This window comes from Astatotilapia calliptera, chromosome 16 (assembly GCF_900246225.1).
Source record: "Astatotilapia calliptera chromosome 16, fAstCal1.2, whole genome shotgun sequence".
Taxonomy (NCBI): Eukaryota; Metazoa; Chordata; class Actinopteri; order Cichliformes; family Cichlidae; genus Astatotilapia; species Astatotilapia calliptera.
The window spans coordinates 3441397-3469005 of NC_039317.1; the positions used below are offsets into that span (position 1 = coordinate 3441397).

Here is a 27609-nt window from a genome sequence, read left to right on the forward strand (position 1 = left end):
ATGGTTGTCTGTCTCACTGTGTTAGCGCTCTGGGATGGGTTCCAGCAGCACTGATAAGGACAGGACGATGGCTAAATTTGAAAGAATTTAAAGCCAACCTTTTTTAGTTTGTTGTTACGGAGTATTGTGTGTAGAAATTTGAGGTGAAAAATAAATTTAATCTTAGAACAAGTGAATGAATGTTGCATTTTCTGGATGCAATGATAAATTAGCATTCCACCCATCCACATGGAAACCTTTCAGTAACCGGTCTTTAAATTTTTTAAAAAATAATACATTTTTGTATCTTATCTACATCCTTTGTATTGCAGGCTCTGCACTCGTCTTGTGTTACATAAACTTTAAACATTTAACTGCATTTAATTTTATATTGCTGGATGATGATACTGATAATTCTGGCATGTATGGAATATTTTCACTTTCCACCCAACAAGCAGACAGCACTGTTTGCACAGACACAACACAGCTGCAGATGTAAATAAAGACCGGTTTTGTTTATTGACGCATAAAACATCCTTCAAACAATAAACCCATTTCAATGTAAGGTCTCTGTACAATGCTTACTAAGCAGTTTTATTCATATAGAAAACGTTATGAGGGGCCCTGCTTTAAAAAAAATCACAAGGCTCCTTCAAATTTAATGGCAGGTACTCTGGGAAAAAAAAGTACAGCATTCCATCAACAAATATTTTTCAGGCAATAAATAGGCATTTATAAATAGTGTAATTTACAACCAAATACAAAAAGAAAACATCACAAATTTAAGTTCACTCTTTCAACTATGTGCAACCCTTTTTCTTTGTGACATGGCCTACAACTCATTTCCTCTCCCTCAACCCAAAGGAACCAAAGTCTCATCATACTTGCAGCATAATCAAAAAAACTTAAGTGATTACAAAAAATCCAAAACAAACAAACGAAGGGAAATGTCTCAAAGAATCTGTCACTCAACGTTTCGCATTACAAAACAGTTTTTAACTCATGTTCCTGACCGAGGAGGTGTCTAACATACAAAAGACCCGCTATGCTAATGTACTTGTGTCATCGAGGGGAAGGAGGGAACAAAGCTCTTGTGAACTCACAAACAGAAGACAAAAATGGCGGGGAACAGGAAAACTATCGAGTCAGTAGTCTTTGCGTGATGATGTTGCCAGTTTAAACTTAATATGTACAAAATTTGACTTTTCCCCTCCTTTTGTGATTTTGTGTGGTTTTTGGGGTGAAGTCCAGCTGAGCCAGCAGTAGAACAGTCTGGTCGTGATGACAGGTGGAGCTACCGTTCACCCCCTCTAGTCCACTTGTTTGGGTGGGTGGGTGGGTGGGTTGGGGTGGCACACCACTCTGGGCAGGTTGCATAGACACACAGCTTTCAGGCAGCTGCCTTATGGGATTAGCTACAGGGTGCAGTTGGGTGACTGCCGGCTTACTTCCTGAATATCAGAAGAAACAAACTTAAAAAAAAAAGAAAAAAAAAAGAGAGAGAGAGAGAGAGAGAGAGAAAAGAAAAAACAAGGTTTCCGGAGAGTTTCTGATTTGTGGTACTAAAAGTCCTCAGAACGAGAGAATATCACCATCAAGAGGAGGAAGGCAGGGGACTCGCCTGTGGGGACAAAGAAGCACACACTGAAGCATTTCATGGTTCTCTGTGGCCCGCCCTGGTGGATTTGTGCCCGATACTTACAAGTGTGAACTGGTCATAAATCTGCATGAGGTCCTCTATCTTGTACTGCTCCAGCACCACAAAGTTGTCCAGGTTAGTGCTCCCCCTACGGGCACAGTCCTGGCAGTGCACCACGTATGTTTTCCTGCTGTTGCTCTCGCTGGTTACAAACAGCAGGTCAAACACTTCCACCTAGGTGCAAAATAGCAGGTGCACAAGCGTTACCAAAGTAGGAAAAGTGACGATCGAATGGCATGCCTGCAGCAGGAAAGAAAATACAAATGAGCAGGGCTGCGCTTACTTCACAGATGCTGCAGTAGTGTGCCGGCTCGTTCTGGGTCCTCCCATGCCACACCAGTTCCTTCCCGGCAGCCAGCAGCAGCTCCCTCTGCATCTGACACTGCTTCAGAGTGCGCAACAAACAATACCTAAGAAACAGAAACACACCTGAGGTAAGATCAAGGTAACATGCACACAAAACCAAGAATGAGATGATGAATCTACAGGCATTTACTTGATCATCTCATAAAGCTTGTGGTCTGAGACTTTAATGTTCCTGGCCATGTTCCATGAGAGGTGGATCATGGGAACGATGGATTTGACGCTCTGCAGTTTGTTCCACTCGTAGCGCTCCACCGCCAGCTTGTACTGATGGGCTGAAGAAAAAAGCACATATTTATGTTCATCTGTGCATGATTCAGTCATACAGCTGGCCCCGATGGAGAAGGAGCTTTCCTTTCCTAACCTGTAAGGGAGCCGACATTCCACGCGATGTTGTTGCACCAGCCGATGGCCTGAACCCAATGAACTGTGCCTGTATTAAGCCACACCAAGTCCCCGGGACGCTGGATGAAGCGGTAAACAGGCACATTGGTCTCATACAAGTCCTCCAGGTTGGGCCACCAGGAGCCCATCAGGTAGTTAATGTTGTTCCTGTAAAATAAAGAAATATATCATCAGATACAATGAACCACTTTGAGCTTCACCTAACAGACTTCAAACGATCTTTTCTGTCCACGTACTTTTCACAGAATTCATTGATGACGCCCCAGTATGGCTCAGGCACAGCAAACCACTCGCAGTCCCCAGGACCAATATTAATATTGACGGAGCAGAAATTGTTGTTTTCTTGGTGACCTATGAAAAAGCACGATTACTCAGAGTGAGACAGAGTGAGACAAAAGACTGCACACACACTTGTGGTCACTGCGTTGATCTATACCTGGTGTCCTGCTCCCTGGCACCTTCATATAGAGCTGCACAGTATTCATGCCCAGGATTGTGTGACCTACGTGACTGAGCAGGTTACCAGCTGACACCACTCTGGCGAAGGCAGGCAACTTAGTCAGCTCCTGCAGCTGCTGCTTCCACCTGAAAGGGCAGAGGTCAATGAAACGAAGAAAAGAGACTAGTGCTTCATCTTTCTTCAACTGCAAATCGCTCTACACGTTTCATCGACTAAAATGAATGAGTCACTTACTTCTTGTCATCTGAGAGTTCGATGTTGGTGCCAAACTTGATGTGTTTGAACAGACCCTTCCTTCGCTTCACACTAAGAGCAAGAGCGTAAAAGGTCATTAATAACAGAAACAAGAGCTCGCAAAGCTTTCAAATCTACACAGAAAGACAGAGAAAGTTCACCCGTCTGAGGAACCCGCCTCCGCTTCCACCTCCTTTTTCTTCTCATTTTCTTCCTGTTAAAGAAAAGATTTTTATAGGCTGGTAACATACTCAGCAACACGGTGAAAATATTTTCAATGTAACATGGGAGATGGCTGATTTGTAACATAATACAAGGTCAGAGTTTTGTAGTGAAAATTAACAAACAAAACCAAGCATTTGATCCTGATTATCTTTTTACTTGAAAGCCAAAATAAGAACTTCAATTAAAATCTGACCCGCAGGGACTCCTGGAAGGACGATGCCTGGTACTGGGCGTATTTGATGATGGTGGTGTGTGAGCGGCTGCTCTCACAGCGCCACATCTTCCTGTTGCCGCTGGGATCCCAGTTCTCATCGGTGGGCTGAGCCAGCTGAGTCCGCACCTCCACTAAATGGTCTGGGTTAGCCTCCACCAGTGTCTTAGTGGAGAACAGGCCCAAGTCTGAGGATGAGGAAGCAAGGAAGAGTTTAGAACAGCTTTCATGCATCTTACATCATTTTAAACAAGTGTTAAAATAGATTTTAGCGAACCATCGATATGAACTTGTGACTTAAGGGGAACAGAGTGGAACACGTATGTTACATGAACTGGTTTTTGTTTTATTTTCTTTATTAATAACCTGAGGACAATCTGTTACATAATAGTTGGGGGGGGAAAGAGCTGATGGTAGTGATTTTTTTATATTATTTTTTTGGTGCAAATCCAACTAGTTTTCTCCACAGGAAATGTGTGCAGTAACATTTTCAGCTTGCAGGTGGTGCTGTTGTCATACATGTCATACAAAGTTATCCACACAACATGCTCCCTCCTGTGATTTCAGAGACACACCCACAGAGCCATGTGAGACTGGGAAAGAAACATCGAGTCAGCCACACCAGCCGCACTTGCAACCCTCAACACGGAAAACACCTAATTTACAAAACTGTGCCATCCCATCCTCTTACCTAGTTTGAGTGCTCCAGCCAGTCCTCTGATGACAGTGACCGGGTTGGTGGGATTGGTGCAGAACTGATGAAGGGGGGGGAAGAAGGCATCCCTCTTGTTTTCTAGCTGTATGTCAGACAGGAAAACGTGAACTGACTCCAGGCTTACTGAGAGTATCAGTGCATTAAAAAGGAGCTTAGAGTGTTTGTGCTTGTTAGCTGTAGCTAAGATACTGAGAATCAACAACATGATGAATACTTCTCCTTATATGGCACAGCTGTACTCACATAAATACTGGGTGTTGGGGGATTGAGTTTGTCCTTTGGCAGTGGAGGAGATGGCGCACGAGGGGGCCGTGGTGGGGGACACCTGTCCAGGAGGATGCTGCTGGTCGACAGGCCGTTCTTCCCCAGATTCCTGCAGGTAAAGAACACGAGATCATCACGCTGTGTATCGGCTTAGGTAGAAATCTGAAACATCAGTGCTTAGTGTGCCTCATTTTGTGAACTCGCCCTTCGCTCTCCTTCCCTTTATAATGTCTTGATGCCTTCTCAATCATCCAGGAAAGAAAATCTCCAAAAAGTTGATTCTGTTCATCTGGACGTAGCGTTTTGTGGGAGAAATGTTTCGTCACTCATCACTCATCCAAGTAACTTCTACTCAAGAAGAAAACTGAAGAAGTCACTTGGATGAGTGACGAAACGTTTCGTCCAGATGAACAGAATCAACTTTTTGGAGATTTACTTTCCTGGATGATTGAGAATGCAGCTCACTGAACTAATACAGCCAATCCCTCAACAAGTTTGTGCTCTCTGCTCATATTGCCTTCATGTTAAATGATTTTTTGCTTTTTAAAGAACTTACTTTAACATTGCACTCAACAACAAATAAATCCTCCCTAACAAAAAAAAAAAAGTAACTTCTTGGGCCAAATCCCCCGCAAGTAGGGGTGATGGGGGCTGCAAGTGGGCCCTGGGCCACAAGTTTGAGACCCCTAACATATACTAATATAGTGTTACCATCAACTGCTCATACACCTTTCATTCGTGCTTTGATGTTGCTTCTGTATCTGGAACCACTATTTCTAACTGCCCTGCTTTGTGACAGACACAAATCAATAAATCAGTAAGAAAAAAAGAAAAAAAGAAAAACAACTTTTGGTTTACGGTAATTTCACTAGAGGTTCATTGACACTTCACATCACTGCATGTACATCTCTTTATTACAAGTCTGACAGCGCATCCCTCTCTCTGTGCCACCAGTTAGCATTAGCTTTTGGGTCTAATGACTTTTGTGCTGGAAACCCTGCAACTTATCTAACTGGAAGGCAAACATGGATGATTTTTCTAAATTAGCTGCTTGTCATTCTGCTCTTAAATAAAACAAAACCCCCAAAAACACGATAAGGAGAGGGACCAACATGAGCGATGGCCTAACTCTGCATGACTTGAAGATTAAAGGCAAAAATGTCCTCCACATTTCTCTAAAGAAGGAAAGAGCGAGAAGAAACAAGTTTCTAGCACTGTGACAGTTACAAATCTATGTGGTTCACACAAACATTTAAGCACATGTACACTTCAAATCTCTGTCTGACATGAGTGCAGAGTGTGAATGATGCTGGGAGGGAGCTAAATGGTGTATAGTACGGGGTCAAAATATCAGGGCATTTTTAAATGTAACAAAGAATCAAGGCATTCCTCACTTTCACAACATGGTTTCATACATATGAATGTGTCTGCTGCATTAACCGACACGGTTTGTGTCCCAACCCCAACCCTAACAGATAATGGGCAGGTGTTAGCAGTGAGCTGGAGAGGGCATTGCAGGTGTCTTTAGCCCTCGCGGTGTTTCAGTTTTAGATTTACACAATAATTTGTACTTATATAAACTTCTGTGACTAATTTATGGCAGGCTGAAAAGTTTGAAAAACTCAGAATTACACTTAAATCCAAAGCGGAGTAAAATGAATATTAATTTGGGCATGCACTATATTAACTCAGTGAATTCTATATGTGGTCTTAGCTTTACTGACTTCGTACCTGCATGCTTTGAGCATTTCACTGGAGCTGGGGTAGATGGAAACTGAGGACCAGGGAGCCAGGCCAGCAGGGCCAGAATGTCTATGAGGCCCCCCACAAGGCTCCACCTTCATTGGGCTCTGGGAGTCCTCCAGCCCCTTTCCATTGAGCGTGGGCCCCTGACTGTTTGTACTGGACGGGCTGTTAAGGCAGGGGAGGCTGTTAATGGTGTGAGGGTCTGCTGAACATGGAGAGGGCATCGCAGTGGCAGAAAGTGGCGAGGATGCCACTGAGTGCTCTGAAACTGGCTTGGTGGCGCCATTGAGACCTGGATGGACATTGTTCATTTTCTCTGAGGAAGACCCTCCGTGGTTGCTGTAGTTATTGTTATTGTCGTTACTGGTAGTATTAGCTTTTCCCTTTATCAAGGCTGAGAGAGGATTGTCTGAACTGAGCACGCTGGGGGCAGGAGAGCTGGGCAGAGACGCGCTGGCAGAGCCGTCAGTCACCCGTGGCTGGATGTGATTAGTCAATCCCTGCGCAGGGGTGGTGCTGGGACTATGCGACGTCCCTCCGGAATGCCTGATGGCAGCCTCCTGACCTGATGGCAAAGCGGCAGCTGCAGCACTGCTGCCGGTGTTGCCCCCTGAAGGCGTGGTGTCTTTGGTGTGGACCCCTGAGGTAGTAGCGGAGTGGGGAGGTGAGGACAAGTGGTTGGGGGTTGTCTGAGGGGAAGTGGGGGATAAAGACGAGGCAGAGGAAGAGGCTGTGCAGGGCCCAGAGGAATGTCCAACCTGATTCAGAATGCCAGATGATGTGAACGAGGTCTGAGGGGAGGAGGAAGAAGAAAAAGGGGGTTCTCCATTAGGACCTGCCGAATGTGAACCTGGACCTTTTTGAAGCCCCTAGAGAGAGAGTGAGACATACTGATTAATAAATGGTGCATTCAATGAGCCAAAATAATTCACATGAAAAACATGCAGAAACAAAATAATGCAGAAAGTGACATGTGCAAACGGTCTACAAGTTCACCAATCTAATCAGTCATTCACATGGCAGCAACTCAAAGTATTTAGGTGTGTAGATGTGGTAAAGGTGACCTGTTGATGTTACAACCAACATGGACCAGAATGTCTGATGAATATTTCTTGCATCTTGCTAAATCTATGCCATTAAGAACTAAGGCAGTTCTAACAGCACAAGGAGGTCAAACCTGGTGCTAGTATGTACTCATTAAAGTGGCCAGTGAATGTGAATTGCTGTTGTGCAAAACAAAGCCATTTCAAAGCAGTCAACAGTGTACCTGAGTGGTAGTGTTGCGTTGTTGGCTCCTCCATGTCTCGTCTGCTTGACTGGGACTACTGGTAGTGCTGCTGGTGCTGGGTTGACTGGCGGCTTTGCAGTTGTGAGGTAGAGAGTTCTGCTGCGGGTAAGGCACGTTTCCGTTGCTTGCGCCGCCACCTCCCAGTCCCAGGTTGTGATTTTTGTCCGGGTGTCCAGGCAGCCCCGCTGAAGGACTTGTGGAACAGGATCCATTGGCTGTGGGCTGAGTGACACACGGGGGCCGGGTGGCTGTGTGATTGAGAGGGGAGGTGCGAGAGAAGCCTGCGTGGTGGGGAGAGGGCCCAGCCAATTCGCCGTTGGGAAGGCTGGGCCTCGGTTGGCCACCTGCTGCTGCCTGCTGCCGAATCTGATACAGGGCAGAGAATGAGAAAAGAGTCACACTTAACACAAACTGTTCTGATCAGGAGTTTACACACACACTTAATGTGAACACGAAGGCTTAGGTTATGTTGAGCTGTCAATTGCTGCTGTAAGCTACTCATTTTCTTTCACATCATTCACATATAAGAAAAAAAAGACACCTTCTTTCTCAAATGAGTGTGCTCATCAAAATGATGCTCATCAAAATCTAAAAGTGTGTCAACTGCCAAGGCCTGTGCACTTCCCTTTGGTGACCATGAAGGGCTACAGCAGGTAGTATCATGAAAAGGATTTGTTTCACAGCGCTCACTCATACAGTGGGACTCAAAGCAGACCTCACAAAGAAGATGGTAGATTTACACAAGCCAATCACTTCTCTTGTAGTCAAATTTTAAATGTAATTAGATAAACCAGTGTTATAAGTACGTGGTACAAGTGTGTGGCCACTCCAACCAGAATTATGCCAAAACTTATTCATGAAGACCAAACTAAGAGGTTGAGAAATCACTGAAATGCCTTGACATTCATGTCCATCATAACTGTATGTAAAATATAAACCTCCTACACATTAGCCAGTAGAAACTCACGTCACTAATAACCAAGGTAGCATGTGTGTACCTGCTGATGATGCTGCATGAGCGAGAACTGCTTCTCCAGCTGCTCCAGCATCTGCAACTGGTGGGGGTTGAGGTTTGCTCGGTTGGTCCGCAAGTGTTCCAGGTGCTGTACATTTCACAACAGTGTTGCATTAAAATTAGAAGATCACTTATTAAAGCTTACTACCAAATGCACAGGTAGCATTCCCCACACATATCTATTACTTGAGCAAGACACACATGTTTTAATTAACACCCAAATATATTTGGTTTATTAACTTTAGCATTTTTTGTGTATTATTTTCATCTATTTTGTCATCAATTTTCCTTTTCTTATTTCTAAACTTCAGTCATGATGACAAGCTAGCCCTATCCCTTTCTGTGTTTTTGTGGTGGCAGTCTCTGACACCATTCGACCTTGTCTCATTGTACAATCTTCAATCCCACCACCTCGGACAACAGGTAGCAACGCCCTCAGCAATGACACTGAGCAGAATTAACACTACATCTGCAGCTGTAGTTCAAGACAATGGACTCAAAAGTCCAGCTGATTACATTATGCCAATATAAATTTGTCATTGAGTTTTGGCAATTAAAGTAGCTGCAGAGAAACACAACCTAATGGTATTTTTGTCATTTTTACCCATACTATATGGGGATTCTGAGATTGTTATCCTTAATGACAACTAACCTAAAAAGTAAAATAAAAAACATATATGTTAAAATTTTAAATGACTGCTTCAGTTATTTTCATATAAAAGTGTTACAATCTTTAAAGAGTTTCTAGGTTTACACTTGAGTTCCATGTAAATAAATAAATAAATAAATGAGTAATTGGAATTTATAAATGAAACTGATGTCCAAGTACAATCCATGATCAACTTTATGAATGTGATACAGATGGGAAGCATGGAGGATATAAAGAAAAATGACAAGACAGGATAAAAATGTTAAACATACAATATCACGAGCTGATATAAGTGGTTCTGTGAAATGCATATAAACCCCCAAAGCGACCTCTTTGAGTATGTCTCATTTTAGCTAATAAAAGTCAGATGTCAGATCAGACTTTACATTTTCTTCTAAATCAGAATCATGTGTAACAGTAATAAAGTTTGATTTGGCAATTTTTTTTGTTTTGTTTTGTCTGTCTTGCATCCCCTATTGGGCTCCAACCTTGGATCTTTTGCATATTATGCAAATGTAAACCACTAAAATGTGAAGCCTCTGTGAAAAATAGTAATAATTACCAAATTAAGAAATGCATGTTCCTACCTGAAGCTTGATTTGCTGTTGATTGGTGGTGTTTCCCCACGAGTCTGCAGCACCCTGTAAAAGAGACACAAATATGTACCATGCACCATATTTTTAACTCTCCACCATCACACACAGTAGCATCCCTGGCTGTACCTTGGCTGGGCTGGCAGTGCGTTTCTTCTTAGCAGGACTGGCCTGCGGATCTGCATGATTGCTGGCAGACTGGCCTCCCTCCCCTTTACAGGCCTAAAAATGCATCAAAGACAGTTTGTGACTACACACTGGACTATCAACAACAGTAAAGCTGCCCCCCCCCCCACAAAAAAAAGTAAGCTAAAATTTAAAAAAATGAGCCAAAGTATCCAAACTTTCCCCACACTGAGATCAAAGGACAGGGTCCATACTACACATTTACATGCAAAAACATTGAGCATTTAAACAATGCTTGTATGGCAATACTCTGATATCAAATATGGTTTACCTTAATCTAAATAACTGAGATGGATTAAGGTGGTAATCAGAGTATTCATACTGTGATTATTATGTGAAACAATGTGCTATTTGTTGCATTTAGGGCTGTAACTGGATATTTGATAATGAAACAGTTTTTGTTGGGTTCAGGATTCAGATATGAGGAAATAAAAAGCCTTAGTTTCTGTGCCTAACTTCCCACTCTCTCTCAGCAGTGATGATCATGTTTCACTTAACCCCAATGTTGCCAACACAGCGACTGCCACTAGAGTTCTGTGACTTTCAGATCTCTTTAGCCTTTTCCTTCCAAACAATGCCTGGCAAACAGTCTATAGCCAGCAGTCGAGTGCTTTGCATCGGCCTCTTGTTCACCTGGCACTGACACAGCTCTCTCTCCCTCTCTTTCAGAATCCAAAAAGTAAAGCAAGCTTGAAGTGGCTTAAATCTGCATTCTTTGTAATGGCGACGAGGGGTGATACCTGTGGTTGTGAAATGACTAGTCTATGGATAAACGGCCCTCGATCCTGATGGGTTTAAATGCTTTTCCCACGAGCTTATGGGCTTAGTCACTCATTTCAGGTCACACTGAGTAAAACAATTTTGGTCGTTTGACTAAAATCAGATTGCAGCCACTGTCTTTAATTCATGTGAATCCTTGATTATTCACAGTCTGTTACTAAAATCGTATTGAGAGCATCCCTAGTTGCTTTACAGGAAAGTAGTTTGAACATCTCATATTCTGTTCATGTAAAGTCACTAATGCAGACAGGATATCACTTGGTTCACTCTGATCAATACTTAGAATCACTGAAAATGACCTCATTATTATTGTGGCACAGATGAAGCATGATGCAAATATGGTGATTTGAAGCCAAAATGAGGACTTAAGGATTTTACTAACAGACAAACAGAAAAAACAAGAAGGGTTAAAACTGATGTGACAGTGGTGGAGTTGAGCCTCAGTCTTTTTTTCTAAGTCAGTTGTGGCAATCAAAACTCGCGTATGCCATTCATGACAAACACAGGTCAAATCCATGCATTCGTACTACTCGATATGCTATGCTCATTAGACATGCATTTTCAGCATTTTCTGTTGCAATGTCTGCATAAGATTTGTGCATTTTTGTAAAAAAGATAAAAGCAGTGTGGCATGATGAGTTCTTTGTAGAAATCCTTAGTAATTCTAACACGTGCCTTTTGATGAGAGAGGGGCTATGAAGGGAAACTGCACTTTAGCAATTAAGATTATTGCAAAATGGGCCTCACTCCAGTTCTTTCATGCTTTTTATCTTTGGATCCATATTGAACACTGATGCTAGCCAGAATTTTGGAAAATGACTATGATGTAGTTAAATCCTCTAAAAGTATGAGGGCAAGGCTTAAACAATCCTCTTCAATTTACAGTTTAACTAGTTTATAAGAGACTGGAGTTTCCTTTATAAGCTGGATCTCACCTGCTGTGTCTGTGCAGTGTTCAGGGTCCCCTGCCTGGACGTGAGCTCAGCAGGAATGGGTAGGCTCCATGCCTCCTCAATACTAGGAAGCATTTTACTCTTATTCTGCAGACTACCTGGTTGTAGGTTACACAACTGAGCCTAGGAGAAATTGTGTAAGACACAAACTTTAGTGCTGAACTTGGGTTGGACAAAAAAAAAAAAAAGATACTAGAAAAGTTACTGCTCGTGTACGTGCTGTGATCAAAAAATCTTCAAAGGAGCCCGTTTAAAAAAACAGAAGAAGATAAAAACACTTTGGCTGGTTTTATTTGGCTGATCTCTGCTTCAAAGTCACCTTTTTGTGGATGTCTGAAAAGCTTGTAGCTATTTGTAGGTAAGCGGAAGTCCCATTTTGACCACTTGCACTTGCTAGTAGGGTAGATTGTGACACAAGACTATTTTCTGTAGCCAAAAAAAAAAAAAAGTATTTTGCTTTGTATCTGCACACAGCCAGATACATTTCTCTGGTGTTATAGTAGAACTCCACACCAAGAGTCTGACTCTGGTGGCCAAACTCAGGGGAACTTACTCAATACTAAAAAACTCACACGCCCACTCTGGTTTTACCTCTCCTGAGCTTTTGACATGTTGTGAATTTTCAAGTGAAAACTGAAGCTGGCCCAGCACTCAAAACCACAGTTGGATCAGTTTAAAACTTGATTGGTTGATGTTTGCCGTCTTTGCTTGAAGATCGCAGGCGTGCAAGTGCAAGACGGGACTTCCAGAGAGCAATATTACAAATGCAGCCATGCTGAAAACATTCTGACCTCCACAAAAAGATGACCTTAAAGGAAAAATTACAAATTTGGTAAAGTTACATTTTCTTGGGGCAATTCTCAGATGTTTTTGATCACACCTTATATAGGTGATATACTAAAATGTTCAATGCCATGAAGGAATGCTTTACAATAAAGTGAGGGGAAAACGCCAAAACAAAATACCAATATGAATTATTATTCATATCTCTGTTACCAGAAATCAAAAGGACAAACACGCAGCCTGCAATTCAAAAAGCTGATTGCTTTGGCAATGTTTGGCACTTAACACGTCACTTTAATACACGCACACACCAAAATGCACAACACGTAACAAAGTGCGTTGGGTTTATGTAAAGGCCAGCTCTACCTGCAGCAGCTTGATACGTTGTGTGAGTGCAGCAGTGTTGAGGCAGGCCTTGCTGCGAGTAGCGTTGATGTAGCACTTGATAGCGTCGTGCGGCTGGCCGCAGGATTCGTAGAGAGTGCCCAGATCCATCCAGGCGGCGGCGTGGCTGTGATCCAGTTGAACAGCACAGATGTAAGCCTGCAGTGCATCCATAGGCTGGTTCTGCTGCTGGTAAAGCACCCTGGACCCAGAGGCAAAGATAGGAAATTATTCTCTTGCCATCTTCCAGGATTTAGGTCATTATCCTCTTACAAACTCACAGTTCTCAGGGGACCTAATCTGTTCTTCATAATTCTAACAATAGATCCTTTCACACTTTTTCCATGTCCTCTATGCAGCTGCTGCTTCTCCACCAGCCATTTTGAGTCAGACCTAAAGAGCTTCACCTTCTTCGTTGTGACCTTAATCATACTTCTCAGCATAGCCAACACATGACAAATTTTGCTCTTACCCTATAGAGCACCAGGTGTCAGCACTGGCCTCCGATTTATCAATGGACTGCCGGTAAGAGATGAAGGCATCCTGCACCTTCCCAATACTGGAGTAGCACCTTGAGGAGAGGAGACAAAGAAAGAAATAAGGACCAAAGAACAGTTGAACTACAGGGAGTGCAGAATTATTAGGCAAGTTGTATTTTTGAGGAATAATTTTATTATTGAACAACAACCATGTTCTCAATGAACCCAAAAAACTCATTAATATCAAAGCTGAATGTTTTTGGAAGTAGTTTTTAGTTTGTTTTTAGTTTTAGCTATTTTAGGGGGATATCTGTGTGTGCAGGTGACTATTACTGTGCATAATTATTAGGCAACTTAACAAAAAACAAATATATACCCATTTCAATTATTTATTTTTACAAGTGAAACCAATATAACATCTCCACATTCACAAATATACATTTCTGACATTCAAAAACAAAACAAAAACAAATCAGCGACCAATATAGCCACCTTTCTTTGCAAGGACACTCAAAAGCCTGCCATCCATGGATTCTGTCAGTGTTTTGATCTGTTCACCATCAACATTGCGTGCAGCAGCAACCACAGCCTCCCAGACACTGTTCAGAGAGGTGTACTGTTTTCCCTCCTTGTAAATCTCACATTTGATGATGGACCACAGGTTCTCAATGGGGTTCAGATCAGGTGAACAAGGAGGCCATGTCATTAGTTTTTCTTCTTTTATACCCTTTCTTGCCAGCCACGCTGTGGAGTACTTGGACGCGTGTGATGGAGCATTGTCCTGCATGAAAATCATGTTTTTCTTGAAGGATGCAGACTTCTTCCTGTACCACTGCTTGAAGAAGGTGTCTTCCAGAAACTGGCAGTAGGACTGGGAGTTGAGCTTGACTCCATCCTCAACCCGAAAAGGCCCCACAAGCTCATCTTTGATGATACCAGCCCAAACCAGTACTCCACCTCCACCTTGCTGGCGTCTGAGTCGGACTGGAGCTCTCTGCCCTTTACCAATCCAGCCACGGGCCCATCCATCTGGCCCATCAAGACTCACTCTCATTTCATCAGTCCATAAAACCTTAGAAAAACCAGTCTTGAGATATTTCTTGGCCCAGTCTTGACGTTTCAGCTTGTGTGTCTTGTTCAGTGGTGGTCGTCTTTCAGCCTTTCTTACCTTGGCCATGTCTCTGAGTATTGCACACCTTGTGCTTTTGGGCACTCCAGTGATGTTGCAGCTCTGAAATATGGACAAACTGGTGGCAAGTGGCATCTTCACGCTTGACTTTTCTCAGTTCATGGGCAGTTACTTTGCGCCTTGGTTTTTCCACACGCTTCTTGCAACCCTGTTGACTATTTTGAATGAAACGCTTGATTGTTCGATGATCACGCTTCAGAAGCTTTGCAATTTTGAGACTGCTGCATCCCTCTGCAAGATATCTCACTATTTTTGACTTTTCTGAGCCTGTCAAGTCCTTCTTTTGACCCATTTTGCCAAAGGAAAGGACGTTGCCTAATAATTATGCACACCTGATATAGGGTGTTGATGTCATTAGTAGGGGTGCAACGATATTCGTATCGATATTGAACCGTTCGATACAGTGCTTTCAGTTCGGTACGCATATGTATCGAACAATACAACATTTGTAATTTATTTTATCAATTTTCCTTCTGACGATGCTGTCTGTGTTGAGCGCTCAGTGAATCTGCATTCGACTACTCCCCCTAGGCTCGACAGTGCAGCCTAGGCGGAGTAGTCGAATGCAGATTCACTGAGCGCTCAACACAGACAGCATCGTCAGAAGGAAGAGCGCAGGGCAAGCTAGCGAGACAGAAGTTAAGCTCTCCTTGCAACAGGCAAATTGAACCTCATTCAGATCTGGCGTTTGGAATTATTTTGGTTTTCATGTGACGTATGACCCTGAAGGTAAGCGAGTCATGGACTAAAGTAAAACAGTATGTTGGATGTGCCATGCAATGCTCAATTACATTGGTGTGAACTAGTGTGTTAGCGCAGTTAGCTCGTTAACGTGTTGGCCGTCTAGCCCCATGCACGGAGCGATCGGCGGTAGCTCGTTAACGGAGATTTGCCGTGTTGTGGTGTTAAGGTCATTTCAACGAGATTAACCTGAAAGCACTAGTGGGAACACAACGAATATGACTGCACATTTACACCGACATCATCCTAGTGCAAAGACAAAAACAACAAGCATGCTACTAACTTTAGCCGAGTCATTTAGACAGCTGTTAGCACATGATTCTCCTTATGCTGCTGAGAGTATAGCCCAGAAGAAGCGGATAGTATAGCTTTTATTTTGGAAAGAGACATTTCTCTGTAATAAACTCTCTTTTCCAAAGATGAGTGATTCCTCAATCAGATACAGGGCTTGCAATATCGCTAGCCCGACGTCCCGGAGCTAGCGATTTTTTCAGTCGGGCTACCAAAATCTATCTCTGCCCTGCCCGTCGGGCTATTGTAGGAAAAATATATGTCAATGCTTTTGCATTCTTTCAGAAATGTAGCTGGGTAATTATGTCATTGGCATCGGTGAGCCACTGTCAATATGTGACATATTGAAGTCGCGTTTGAATTTGCGCTTGTTTTTTTGCTTTCACTTTGCAATCGTGCGAACTGTGTATAGAGAGCGACAGCACTGATCTGTGAGTGATGATCATTTGTGCACCAATTCCTCTGACATCGTCTTGTTAATCGTTAGCTTACTATGCAAACATGACAAGTGAAATCTCCCGCAGCTTAAACATGTGAGAGGTTGATCGCGCAGAGAATCGCTGAGCTTATGTGAGTGCGTGTGTAAAAGCATTTCAGTTCTGCTGAGCCAAATAAGACAGGTCGGGGTGAAGAAGTGACAGCCAAAGAAAAGCTTACCACAAAACGGAGAAGTTATGACAAACTAGAAAAAATTGCATTTCCTGCGAAAATGCTGTGTGGATGCCTTACGCTGAAGATTTCTGCTGAAAAAAGCAGAAAAAGTTGAAAAAACAAAAAACATTGCCCTGAGCGAGATTCGAACCTGGCCTTTCTGATCTATAGGCGGCGTCTCACCTTACTGGACCAAACTGATTCTTACAAAGAAGAGGTGGAGAGACTGACAATTCTGGTGAAATTAGCAGAAGCTGCTTAGTATTGTGCTAATAAGAGGTGAAAAGGCTAAACATTTAGCAGAAAAGAGGTGAATCAGAAGAAGTTCTGCTGAAAAGAGGTAAAGAAGCAAAAAGATGAGTTGAAAAGAGGTGTAGAAGTGCTTGCTGAAGATGGCTGTATGTGTAATGACACACTGGAGAGTGTCAAGAAAGCAGAGCGCATGCAAGCAGGGAACATGTGTAGCAACTGTCACAGGTAGGATTCGAAACTCTGCCCCCGGGTCTCACGGCAGCTGCCCTACCCTCTGAGCCAAATGAGTTCTGGTCTCAAGCAAATATATGATGAGAGAGAAAATGTGCACTGTGGAGCAGAAGCTCAAATTAGCAGAAAAGAGGTGAAGAGGAAGAACTTTGTTGTGAAATGAGGTAAAGAAACTGAAATTTGTGCTTAAAACAAGTGAAAAAGCTGAACTCTGAAATCCTGCTAAAACAGTAGTAGAGGCTGATATTTTTCAGCTACTCACTGAGCCAAACTGGTTCTCACGTAACTGAAAAAAGGTGGAAAAGCTTAAAATTCTAATGAAAACAGCAGAAGAGGCTAAGTGCACTGTGGAGCAGGAGCTCTAATTAGCAGAAAAGAGGTGAAGAGGAATAATTTCTGCTGAAAAGAGGTAAAGAAGCAAAAAGCCGAGTTGAAAAGAAGTGTAGAAGCAGAAGTGCTTGCTGAAGATGGCTGTATGTGTAATGACACACTGGAGAGTGTCAAGAAAGCAGAGCGCATGCAAGCAGTGAACATGTGTAGCAGCTGTCACAGGTAGGATTCGAACCTCTGCCACCGGGTCTCACGACAGATGCCCTACCCTCTGAGCCAAATGAGTTCTGGTCACAAGCAAAGATATGATGAGAGGGAAAATGTGCACTGTGGAGCAGCAGCTCAAATTAGCAGAAAAGAGGTGAAGAGGAAGAACTTTGTTGTGAAATGAGGTAAAGAAACTGAAATTTGTGCTTAAAACAAGTGAAAAAGCTGAACTCTGAAATCCTGCTAAAACAGCAGAAGAGGCTGATATTTTTCAGCTACTCATTGAGCCAAACTGGTTCTCACGTAACTGAAAAAAGGTGGAAAAGCTTAAAATTCTAATGAAAACAGCAGAAGAGGCTGAGTGCACTGTGGAACAGAAGCTCAAATTAGCAGAAAAGAGGTGAAAACAGCAGAAGAGGGTGAGATTTGTGCTGATAAGAGGTGAAACTGCGGAACCAATCAGAGGTACTGCTTCTGTCTGCTTCATCAGGCTGTGTACTTGTATGTATTTCTGCCATAGACTGTTAACCAGAATCTGAGGTCCATATTAGAAAAGCTGCTAAAATCATTAAACTTTGCAGAATTGTAATAAATTATCAATATGAATTACCGGTCTGTGATAGTGTATAAATTTGTAGTTAAAAAAAAAACATGTGGGCCAAGGTGGAATCGAACCCACGACCTCTGGTCTGAAGAGCGGTGTCATTACCAATCGCGCCACCTCTAAGGGGGCGGGCGCTTTGAAAAAAAGGGTGATGAGGAGTCAGAATTAGATCGCGGTGAGACGCGAAAAACGCCGTTTTTTGGAGTTACAAAACGTCGTGTAACTCAAAAACTAGGTGGGATAGAAGCATAATTCTTGCACTGGGTGAATCAGCGGACTTTGGTGTACTTTGACTGCGATTTACATAGCTCTTTGTATCTCCGTCGCGGAGATATGACGAGAGAAGAAACGGCTTCATTTTCGGAATTTGAAAAATGAGAGGAGGACAGATTTCCACCCCTCAAACAAGTCTAACTCATCTCAGAACGGTAATAGGTGAGAAAATAATTCTTGAATTGTGAGTGTCAGGAGTGTCTGAAGATATACAGGGACAAGCCTCATGTCTTAACTTTGCTTCGTTAAGGAGATATGACGATTTGAAAATGCCTTCAGTTTCAGTATTTCAGCTCTGAGTTTCACAACCTCCCCATAGACTTTGAATGGGGAGTTTTTAGACCATGTGTCACTTCGAGGCAAATTGTGAAAAAAACGTAACTCTCACAATAATTATAGTGACACTGTCTTAAAGCCAGCAAAAATACCTACGTTTTGATGTATAATTTGTGGAAGTTGAGTGGAAATTGAGCGAGTAGCAAGGAGTTGTTCAGACATGAAGAGAAAATTCAGAACGGACGAATGTGCAGTGGGAGTTAATTGCATAGCAACCATAGCAACACATGTATTTTCTGAAAAATCACAAAGTTGTAACTGAAAACTTAAAGAGTCATTACATGAAAACGGTAACAGATATGAAAAAGCTGAATCACACAGGAATAGCCCAATCATCTGAGAACGTTTTAAAGTTTGAATGGAGTTTCTAGGTGAAAGTATGAGGAAGTAGTTAAGTTTCAAAGACAAGCAAGTTTTAGCAGAATTGTAGAAGTTTCCCATTCATTTCAATGGGACAAATTAAAGGAAAAAAGTGTAATATTTTAAAAAGTATAATAGTAATAAGTACCAAAAGATATAGCAGTCGAAAGCAGAAATAGCAGAACAGTTTAGAGTTTGAATGGTAAAAATCGGCTGAAAACTGAGGGAGTAGTTAAGCGGCAAAGAAACGGAGCAACTAGAATAATAAAGGATAAAGAATAAAGAGAAACAGGATCTCAATAGTGTGGATGCCTACGGCATCCACCCAATCAGACTATAAGGCAAAAAGAAAGTGCAGCTTTATGGTTTCATGGACAAAAGAATTTCTGTGGCTGCAATATGATGAGCTAAATAACCAGGGCTGCACATAAGTGGTCCGCAGGTGCGCATTCGCTGTCAAAATAAAAAACACGCACAAGGGTTAGGGTTAAATTTAAAAACTGTACTTTTGAGTTAAAATATATATTTATAATTTTAATAAATGACAAATAAAAAATGCATGAACATTTTTTTGTATCGAAAAAATATCGAACCGTGACACCAAAGTATCGAACCGAACCGAACCGTGAATTTTGTGTATCGTTGCACCCCTAGTCATTAGACCACACCCCTTCTCATTACAGAGATGCACATCACCTAATATGCTTAATTGGTAGTAGGCTTTCGAGCCTATACAGCTTGGAGTAAGACAACATGCATGAAGAGGATGAAGTGGACAAAATACTCATTTGCCTAATAATTCTGCACTCCCTGTATAAAAATATGACTGGTACCATTCTGGTGACCAATTTCTACCCTAAAGCAGACAATTCAGGGTTTAGTCTGATGTTTGTTTTTAGGAACAAATTGACTGATGTGAAAACATTCAGAAGACAGTTGGGCATCTACTGGTTATGTGTCAGTTTACGCTTACACAGCCTACATACAACAGTTTATGTTGTAGTTTAAAATACAACACTACAAAACTTCAATACAGTACTAATACAGTGGTTTGCAATGCTACCTTGCATCTCATCCATCTGCAACATTGTATAATGGAGAGGAGGGTTGCTAGACGGGACATGTAAATGCCTTTGTGCATTAAATTTAGTTTAACCAACTAGTTTTTCTGTTGCCAACTAGCAAAGGGAGCAACATTTAGCTATCTAGTAGATGTTGCTGAGGAAAAATCTGCACTGAACTTTGTTCCAAAACATATTCGCTTTCTATCTTTCTTCATGCATCTTAGCCCGCTTTTAAGACACCTTTTTACACCAAGCCCCTTGATGTGCAATCGACCGAGTCAAGTTACTTAAATTAACCAAAAACTGTCCTGTAGAATTTCCTGGGCTGTGAAAACCACACAAAACAGTTTTAATCATTACTGTTTGCCCATGCATAAATGTAAGAACTCATGACAGAGACAGATACATTTTCCATGCTTTTAGGTACTTTTTAACTAACATACACACGTCTGTGAAGGTTCTCAGTCATCCAGGTCATCGTAGTCTAAGGTGCTAGAAAAGAAAAGTGTCTGGAATTCTTTAAGTTTCCTTGAAGACGATACACCTCTCATCTCTGAAAAGTTTTGAGATCCCTTCTCATACACCTTAAAGCCCACTCACATCCTGGGCCATTTGACCTTAATAAATCACATGATAGGGTGGGGCTAGGTTTCATAACGGGTTCACCCGAAACCTTGGCTGATTGTGAATCACACACACACACACACACACACACACACACACACACACCCTCCCCCCCCCCCCCCCCCCTTGGCTCGTGTGATTAGGCAGAGGATCAATAGGGGGTCCGTGGCCATCTTAGGGACACTCCCAATAGGGCTTAAATCTGGGACTCTCCACCGATTGCACTTATAACTGAAAAAGCTTCTTGGATGAGAGGTGAAACGTCTTCAAGGAAACTCCAGGCGCTTTTCTTTCCAAGCTCCTTAGACTACCAAGCACATGGTATCACTCAGATGGCTATATCAAGAGCAAGAGCAGCTTTCAGCTTCCAAGCAGTAGAAAAGCTTTTCTACCTAAACAGCTACTTGCCCTAATGAAAGATCAATAATTGGTCACATAGGCTTGTAAGGCTTTTAATAATTGGCAAAATATTAAGAATGCCTGCTGTTTGCCCAGATCTGGTGAGTGAAATTCTGGTATTTATTAGTCTGCCGGTTAGCACCAATTACCAGACGTGTGTTGCTAATCTATACAGTTTACACATGCAGCCTGCTAAGGAAGCTGGTAACGCTACACACTGTCCACGTATGATCAACTGTTTTAAAGTTGAGGCTTCAAAACACAGAGTCAAAAAACCAGTGCAGATGGTGTTTTATGGTGAAGTGATTTTACAGTGTTGAATGCTGACTATTGTGCAGCAAGTTTCAACTTATTTTCCTGAATAACTAGAAACTCTTTCAGTCGGTGAACTGAAAAGCACCCTGATCCAGAGGAAGGTCTATTTATGTGGGTCATCAGGCAAGGCCGATTCTAGTGCACCAACATAGTGACTCAAGTAAAGACTGCTTAGTCTAAAAGGAATATTATGCAAAGACCAATAACCCAGTTAAGGGATGCCTTTTTTTTGTTTTTTCCCTGCTTAGGCTGTAACCTCAAGGACAGCATTGGCCCCATGGTCAAGACTGGGCATCTACTACATTCAACCGAAACAGCAGCACAGGAGCATGCATTTTAACATCCTGAAGCATTAGCTAGATTTTAAGGTTGCTAAAAAACAAACAAATTATCTTGTGATGCCTTCTAACAGTGTTATGTCATGTTTTTGGCAACAAGTGGGTTTTTTTGTGATGAAAAGAAGATGACAACTAAATAAAAACTAATGAATTTGAAGAGATGAGATCCGATTAAGTTGTGCAGAAAGGTGGGACGTGTTTGGAAGTGATCCAATCAGAAAAAATCTTCATATACAGTAAGGTCAGCCAAAAGACTACGACTAAAACTAAATCAGAATTTGCCGTCTAATTAAATTTGACAACACAAGACAAGATAATACGCAAACAGCTGCGTCCTTTGCTTTCGTACCTGCCAAGAAAGTACCAAGACTGGCCAGAGTTTGGGTCTGCCTCTAAAGACTTTTGCAGACACTGGATGGCATAGCTGTCCTTGGTGCCTTTATCCCCCAACTGTTCCACTGTGTGATGCATCCAGCCTGAGAAGAGCAAAACAAAACATCAGCCTTCACGATTCAACTGTAACACACCTCCTGGCTTTGTTTTTTTATTTAGTGATGATTACATACCAAAGGAGAATACAAGTGTTATAAATCAAAATCCACATTTTTTTTTAAATGTAATGAAAAAGGTAAGATTTCTGATAAGATTAAGTTCTGTCTGCCAAAGGAGAAAAAAAAAAAACAGATCAAATAAATAAAAACTTGTTACTTCCTGAAACTTTAATGAGAGTAACAGTGGAAAAAGTCAAAGAAGCAGTTATATTCAAAACGCTTAAACATCTGATATGAACCAGCCTTTACAAACAGCTCCTCCCTGCATTCAAGCACACACACGCACAAGTACGTGTGCGTGCACACGCACAAGTACGCGTGCGTGCACACGCACAAGTACGCGTGCGTGCACACGCACAAGTACGCGTGCGTGCACACACATAAACTGGGCAATTTCAAGCAAACACAGAGGCTCAGGAAGACTGTAATGAGCAATGACAAACCTCCCACAGCTCTTCTCCTATACACCTGTGTAACCACATATGCGTACTTATGTGTACTTGCGTTCCCGTGTACTCATGATACGTCATCAGTCGGAGACCAAGTACTGTTCCAATTCAAAGTACGCATCAAGCCGAGAACGCAAAAAATTCCCGGATGTGTTCTCACTCCGCCTGTTTTATCGAGTGCGCCTTATGTATGAATTCTGGTTGTGCTTACTGACCTCGAACCTATTTTTGCGTGCAGAAATCTGTTAAAAAATGTTTTGATGGATTGTCAGAGCATTCCGGCTGCCGTAGTGAGGAGCTTCGCGGAGTAATCTGGGTCCAAAACTCCGTCGGCTTCAGGTCCCAAAGTCAAACGAACACAGAGTTAAAAACTGTCTAAATTCTTTCATCAGCGTTGCTGCTTTACCAGGTGTAACAATTAAGTTTAACATCCATGAAAACAGAATTTATTCAATTTAACGGAGTGAGAAGTTAGCAGGAAGTTAGCTCGCTAGTTTCCACCTAAACATGACACCATGTTCTGACTGAGAGATTTTTGAAACTAATTAAAACGTACAGCTCTGCTACCACTTCCAACATAAACAAAGACAGAAAACTAAACAGCGATGGCGTTTGCAGGGTTACTGAAGTTGGACTACCTGGTATATAATGTTGTGCTACGTGATTAGTAGTGATACAGCTATGTTAGCATAACATTAGCACAGTGAAGCTGGAGGATGAACGCCAACGTTTTTTCCACTCGATAAAAGTTAACGTGAGGGATTCTGGTGGTCAGGGACAAATGCAATCGCATAGCAGGATGCTGTACACGGGCCAAACTTCAGTCAGGACAACAACTGAGATTATTCATCCACAATACAAGGTTAGTTATTAAAATACTGCAACAACATGGGAACAGAACAGCTGCGAGAGAATTCAACATTAATGAATCAATGTTACGGAAGTGGAGGACGCGCAGTGTTTGGCTTTCCCCATATTTAAAAAGTGCTTCATCTCTTTGCCATTACTGTCGCCTGGCATAATTTGCAGATGATAATGGTTGTAGCCGCTGCGATGCTTTCGACCAAAACAGGCGCAGCTTGATGACATCATCAACATACGCTATCACGATAGAGCGGTATAGTCAGAAAGTGGTATCGTTTCTATCGTATATCGTTTATATCGCCCACCCCTACTTGACAGCAATCTATGGCAATTCCTAGTGGTCTCACAAGGTTGGCAGGGCTATTGCAAGCATCGTAAATCATCTGTAATGGGAAGTTTTAGCCAAAAACCAATTTCCAGCAAGTCCTGATAGGTACAACAGTGGCTACCACAACTATATACAAACATACTAAGCCAAATACACCAAACAAACTAATCTGTGCGCCTCACTACCTTGGTTATCTTGGCATTTTGGTGAACCTGTGCAAAGTATACTGTCAGTTTCTGCTGTGGTCTTCTGCTGCTGTAGCCCATCTGCTTCAAGGTTCAACATGTTGTGCATTCCTGCCTTGGTTGTAACCGGTGCTTATCCCGAGTTACTGCTGTCTTTCTATTAATTCAAAACATTCTGGCCATTCTTCTCTGACTTCTGGCATGAACATAGATAACTGCTGCTCACTGGATAGTTCCTACCAGACCAGTCCTCCTGGCACCAACAACCATGCCATGTTCAAAATCACTAAAATCATCTTCCTTCCCCATTCTGATGCTCAGTTTGGACTACAATAAGTCATCTTGTTCTCACCCAAATACAACGAGTTGCTATTCTGTGACTCACTGATTAGATATCTGCATTAACAAGCAGTTAAATAGATATAGGTAATACAGCAAGTGTATATAGAAAATTTACCAACAACATCACAGCGTGTGTGGTTCTTTTAAAAAAAAATTTTTATATAAATGTATGAAATCTTTTGATTAATACTGACACACACACACACACACACACACACACAGAGAGAGAGAGAGAGAGAGAGAGAGAAACCAATGCCTGAGTAAATAAAGCCAGAATTATTTAATCAAACTAGATAAAAATCCACTTATTACTACATTTGATGTAAAAATACAACGATTTTAGCAATCACTGGTTGCAGATGGTTTTTTTCCCCCATTCTTTGCAGGATGGTAAATGGTAAATGAGCATGCAGACTAGGGGAAGCCGGGAATCGAACCAACCGAGCCTGAAGATACTTTCAGCCAGTTTAATCCGGTACATTTCACATGTGGACATGAGCATCGGCCTACATCAGCAAAGGTCACTCACCAAGTTGTTGCAGTGTGGTCGCCTTCACTTGTGCAGGAAGATTTTCCGTCTGCAACAGACTTTCATACGCTTCCTTCGCTGCTCTGTATTTCTTCTGCGGGGAGAACAGGAAGAGGAGGACAAGCAAGAGAAGTAGACATGGGGGTTGTTTAGGCCAGACAGGAAAGCCAGTGTTTTATGGTTTTATCTAGACAGACAAAGACTTTAAAGACCTCCTCACACTCATAGTGTCCTTCCATACACAGACAAACACACGGGGGGAGGGAGACTCAACAAGTCTGGCAGGTGTGTGTGTCTGCACTAAAATGTTTGTGTGCTTTAACAAAAATCTGGGGAAATCTGAGCTGCCTGCTGGTGAACCAAGGGTTTGTTTTAACTTAGTGGGCTTACTGACCTTTTGTCTAGATCATCAGGTAGAGTAATGTCAGTGCATGGACAGAATCTTCTCTTATCAGGTCTAAAATAGCCTTTTAAAAACCAACCCACCAGACTGTGTATGTGCAGACCTTGCACATACAGTCTGGCTCTAGACTCTTCCTGTCTGCACACAATAAAAACACCTCTGGGCAAACACTGACACTTGGGCACACAAGCGAGAGAGATTCTTTAATGTTCCTTCCTGTGTCGACTAATGATTGTCATTAAGGCTGAAGGCAAATACAACCAAATGAACAGCTGCATTTGGAACTACTACAACTGAAGAATTGCAATGGGGGGGGGGGATTGTTGGTAATGAAGCCCTGCCATTACCTACAAGATCTGACATTTAGAGTCATTTAGTTTTAGATAATACTTGAACAAACACTGTTCTGTAGTTAATTGACACATTTTCCAACAGGTCCTGATCATGTTGTTTCAACATGATAGTAACAGTAATGGTTCTTATATAGCGCTTTTCTACTCTACCTGAGCAGCCAAAGCGCTTTGTACAACATGCCTCATTCACCCATTCAAAAAAGCACTTTTTTCTATGCCTAAGTGCTTTCTACCTGACATACACACATTTACACTCTGATGGATGCATCAACTTGGGATCTGTGACTGGAGCAGCCAGGGATCGATCCAACAACCTTCCACTTAGTAAATAACCTGCTCTACCCCCAGTGCAGCATATTTTCATAATGGCATACTGAGGAGTGCATTAACATATTCAAACTTGGCCTAAACAAGGCAAAGGGACAGATACATGTAAATAAAAACAATACCTAGATATAGTAACTCATCGACACCAGTGGTCTAGTACAAAGTAGGGGTGTAATGTACCTATATATACCCTGAATCATTCCCAGCAGCCTTTGAGCCAAACAATAATAGTTAGAAGTTAAAGCTTTATATTACTGGTGTTGTTCATCATAATTTTTTAATAATTTAATTATTTTATACTTATGAATAAACAGTACAGTTGTTCTTATAAGCCACAGTATCTGAGTTCTTAAAAAGGCTGGATTACACTGAAGGTCTTCCCTTGTCAGAGAAATTGTTAAATCAATATAAAGTTATAGCAGGTGCATGATGCTATATTAATTGAGTACAACATGAAATTGTTTGGCCCACATTTATCGATTGCTTACCTGGATCTCATATAAATGAGCGATGTGGAACTGAACTGTGGGGGTGAGAAATTAGAAATTAGTGAAATAAAACAACAACAAAAAAACCCAAACAAAGAGAGAAATTAAGCTAGATAATGGCTCCATGAAGCTCAGTGGGTACAGACTGCTAGCACTATGGAGCACAGATGGGAGGGGGAGTAGGACACTTTCCCCAGAGTGTACATGTAATCTGAAATCACAGTGTGTATCTGCAATGTGCTTGAAAGCACTTCCAGCTCGCTCTCTCTCCTTGTGCTGTCTCCTAGGCAACCCCAGTCTTGGGCAGAGTCAGCAGGGAAACAGCAACAGAGAGAGAGAAAAAAAAATCTGCTCTGTAGAAATATTCCTATGCCCTTTCAATATGTGTTACATACCACTAGCAACACGGCCCATCATATGTGATCATACTTTACGTTGTAGCGTCTGACTGGTTGGCTGGAACAATTATAGCACCTATACTTACTTTCAGCTTTGGACAAAGTGCAGAGTTTGGAGTCGATCAAAGCCAGCTGAAAATGCTGCAGAGAGGGAAAAAATGTAATCATTTTAGTGTGAAAGCAAATTCACACAAATCAAACATCTCTGTGACAAGATTAAAAACAAACAAAAACGATTTAACCTAGTTTTTTCCGAGAGCACAGAGCACAGGAGTGATACTTTTAAGGAAATCGTGGAGAAATTTCTATTCTTCTCCAGCTAATGTGCATTACCCAAATCCCCAGCATTCCTAATAAACCATAAATGAACTCCTGCCACTGCAACAAGAGAGGACACAGAGCTGGAAAAGCTAAGGCACAAATCTCACCCCTCCTTTCTCCTGTCCAACTTGTCCTCAAAATGAGACGCTGATATCCAGTGGCAGGCTATTAATGGCATCCAATTCCATCATCTGAACTACGGTTTCTGGGTAAGGCAGATGTCTGCAGAGGCCAAGGCGTGCCACAGTACCAGGAAATGCCTTCTATATGGGGTCACTGAACTGATTAGCCCAAGTCACACAGCTCTTCTGGCCTTCTCGGACTCCCTTTAGTTCTTCCACAAAATGCCCAGATGTTGCTGACACACTGCTGTAATTTTAACTGTATTCAAGTTCATTATACGAGAAAGTGAAATGTAAATTCCAGCAAGATGTCCTGTCTATAAGTGGCTTCAA

General features: G+C 42.1%; 1 protein-coding gene across 3 annotated transcripts in view; it reads right to left on the bottom strand.

Annotated features, from left to right (window-relative positions):
* Window positions 1-475: 475 nt before the first annotated feature.
* Window positions 476-27609, bottom strand: part of kdm6a (lysine (K)-specific demethylase 6A) — a 53147-nt gene continuing 26013 nt past the window's right edge. For 2 of the 3 annotated variants that reach the window (XM_026145520.1, XM_026145522.1), the window contains 24 exons: window positions 26920-26974; window positions 26436-26470; window positions 24865-24958; window positions 21966-22092; window positions 13405-13503; window positions 12915-13134; window positions 11748-11888; window positions 9976-10068; window positions 9841-9894; window positions 8588-8692; window positions 7569-7955; window positions 6287-7170; window positions 4535-4664; window positions 4268-4373; window positions 3559-3764; window positions 3302-3354; window positions 3141-3212; window positions 2883-3031; window positions 2683-2797; window positions 2406-2593; window positions 2175-2316; window positions 1962-2088; window positions 1682-1852; window positions 476-1600 (listed from right to left, as the gene is read on the bottom strand). In XM_026145520.1, the coding sequence (XP_026001305.1) occupies window positions 1574-1600; window positions 1682-1852; window positions 1962-2088; window positions 2175-2316; window positions 2406-2593; window positions 2683-2797; window positions 2883-3031; window positions 3141-3212; window positions 3302-3354; window positions 3559-3764; window positions 4268-4373; window positions 4535-4664; window positions 6287-7170; window positions 7569-7955; window positions 8588-8692; window positions 9841-9894; window positions 9976-10068; window positions 11748-11888; window positions 12915-13134; window positions 13405-13503; window positions 21966-22092; window positions 24865-24958; window positions 26436-26470; window positions 26920-26974 (3780 nt within the window). In that variant the 3' untranslated portion in view covers window positions 476-1573. The remainder of the gene's footprint in view (window positions 1601-1681; window positions 1853-1961; window positions 2089-2174; window positions 2317-2405; window positions 2594-2682; window positions 2798-2882; window positions 3032-3140; window positions 3213-3301; window positions 3355-3558; window positions 3765-4267; window positions 4374-4534; window positions 4665-6286; window positions 7171-7568; window positions 7956-8587; window positions 8693-9840; window positions 9895-9975; window positions 10069-11747; window positions 11889-12914; window positions 13135-13404; window positions 13504-21965; window positions 22093-24864; window positions 24959-26435; window positions 26471-26919; window positions 26975-27609) is intronic. The other variant, XM_026145521.1, reaches the window with a different exon arrangement.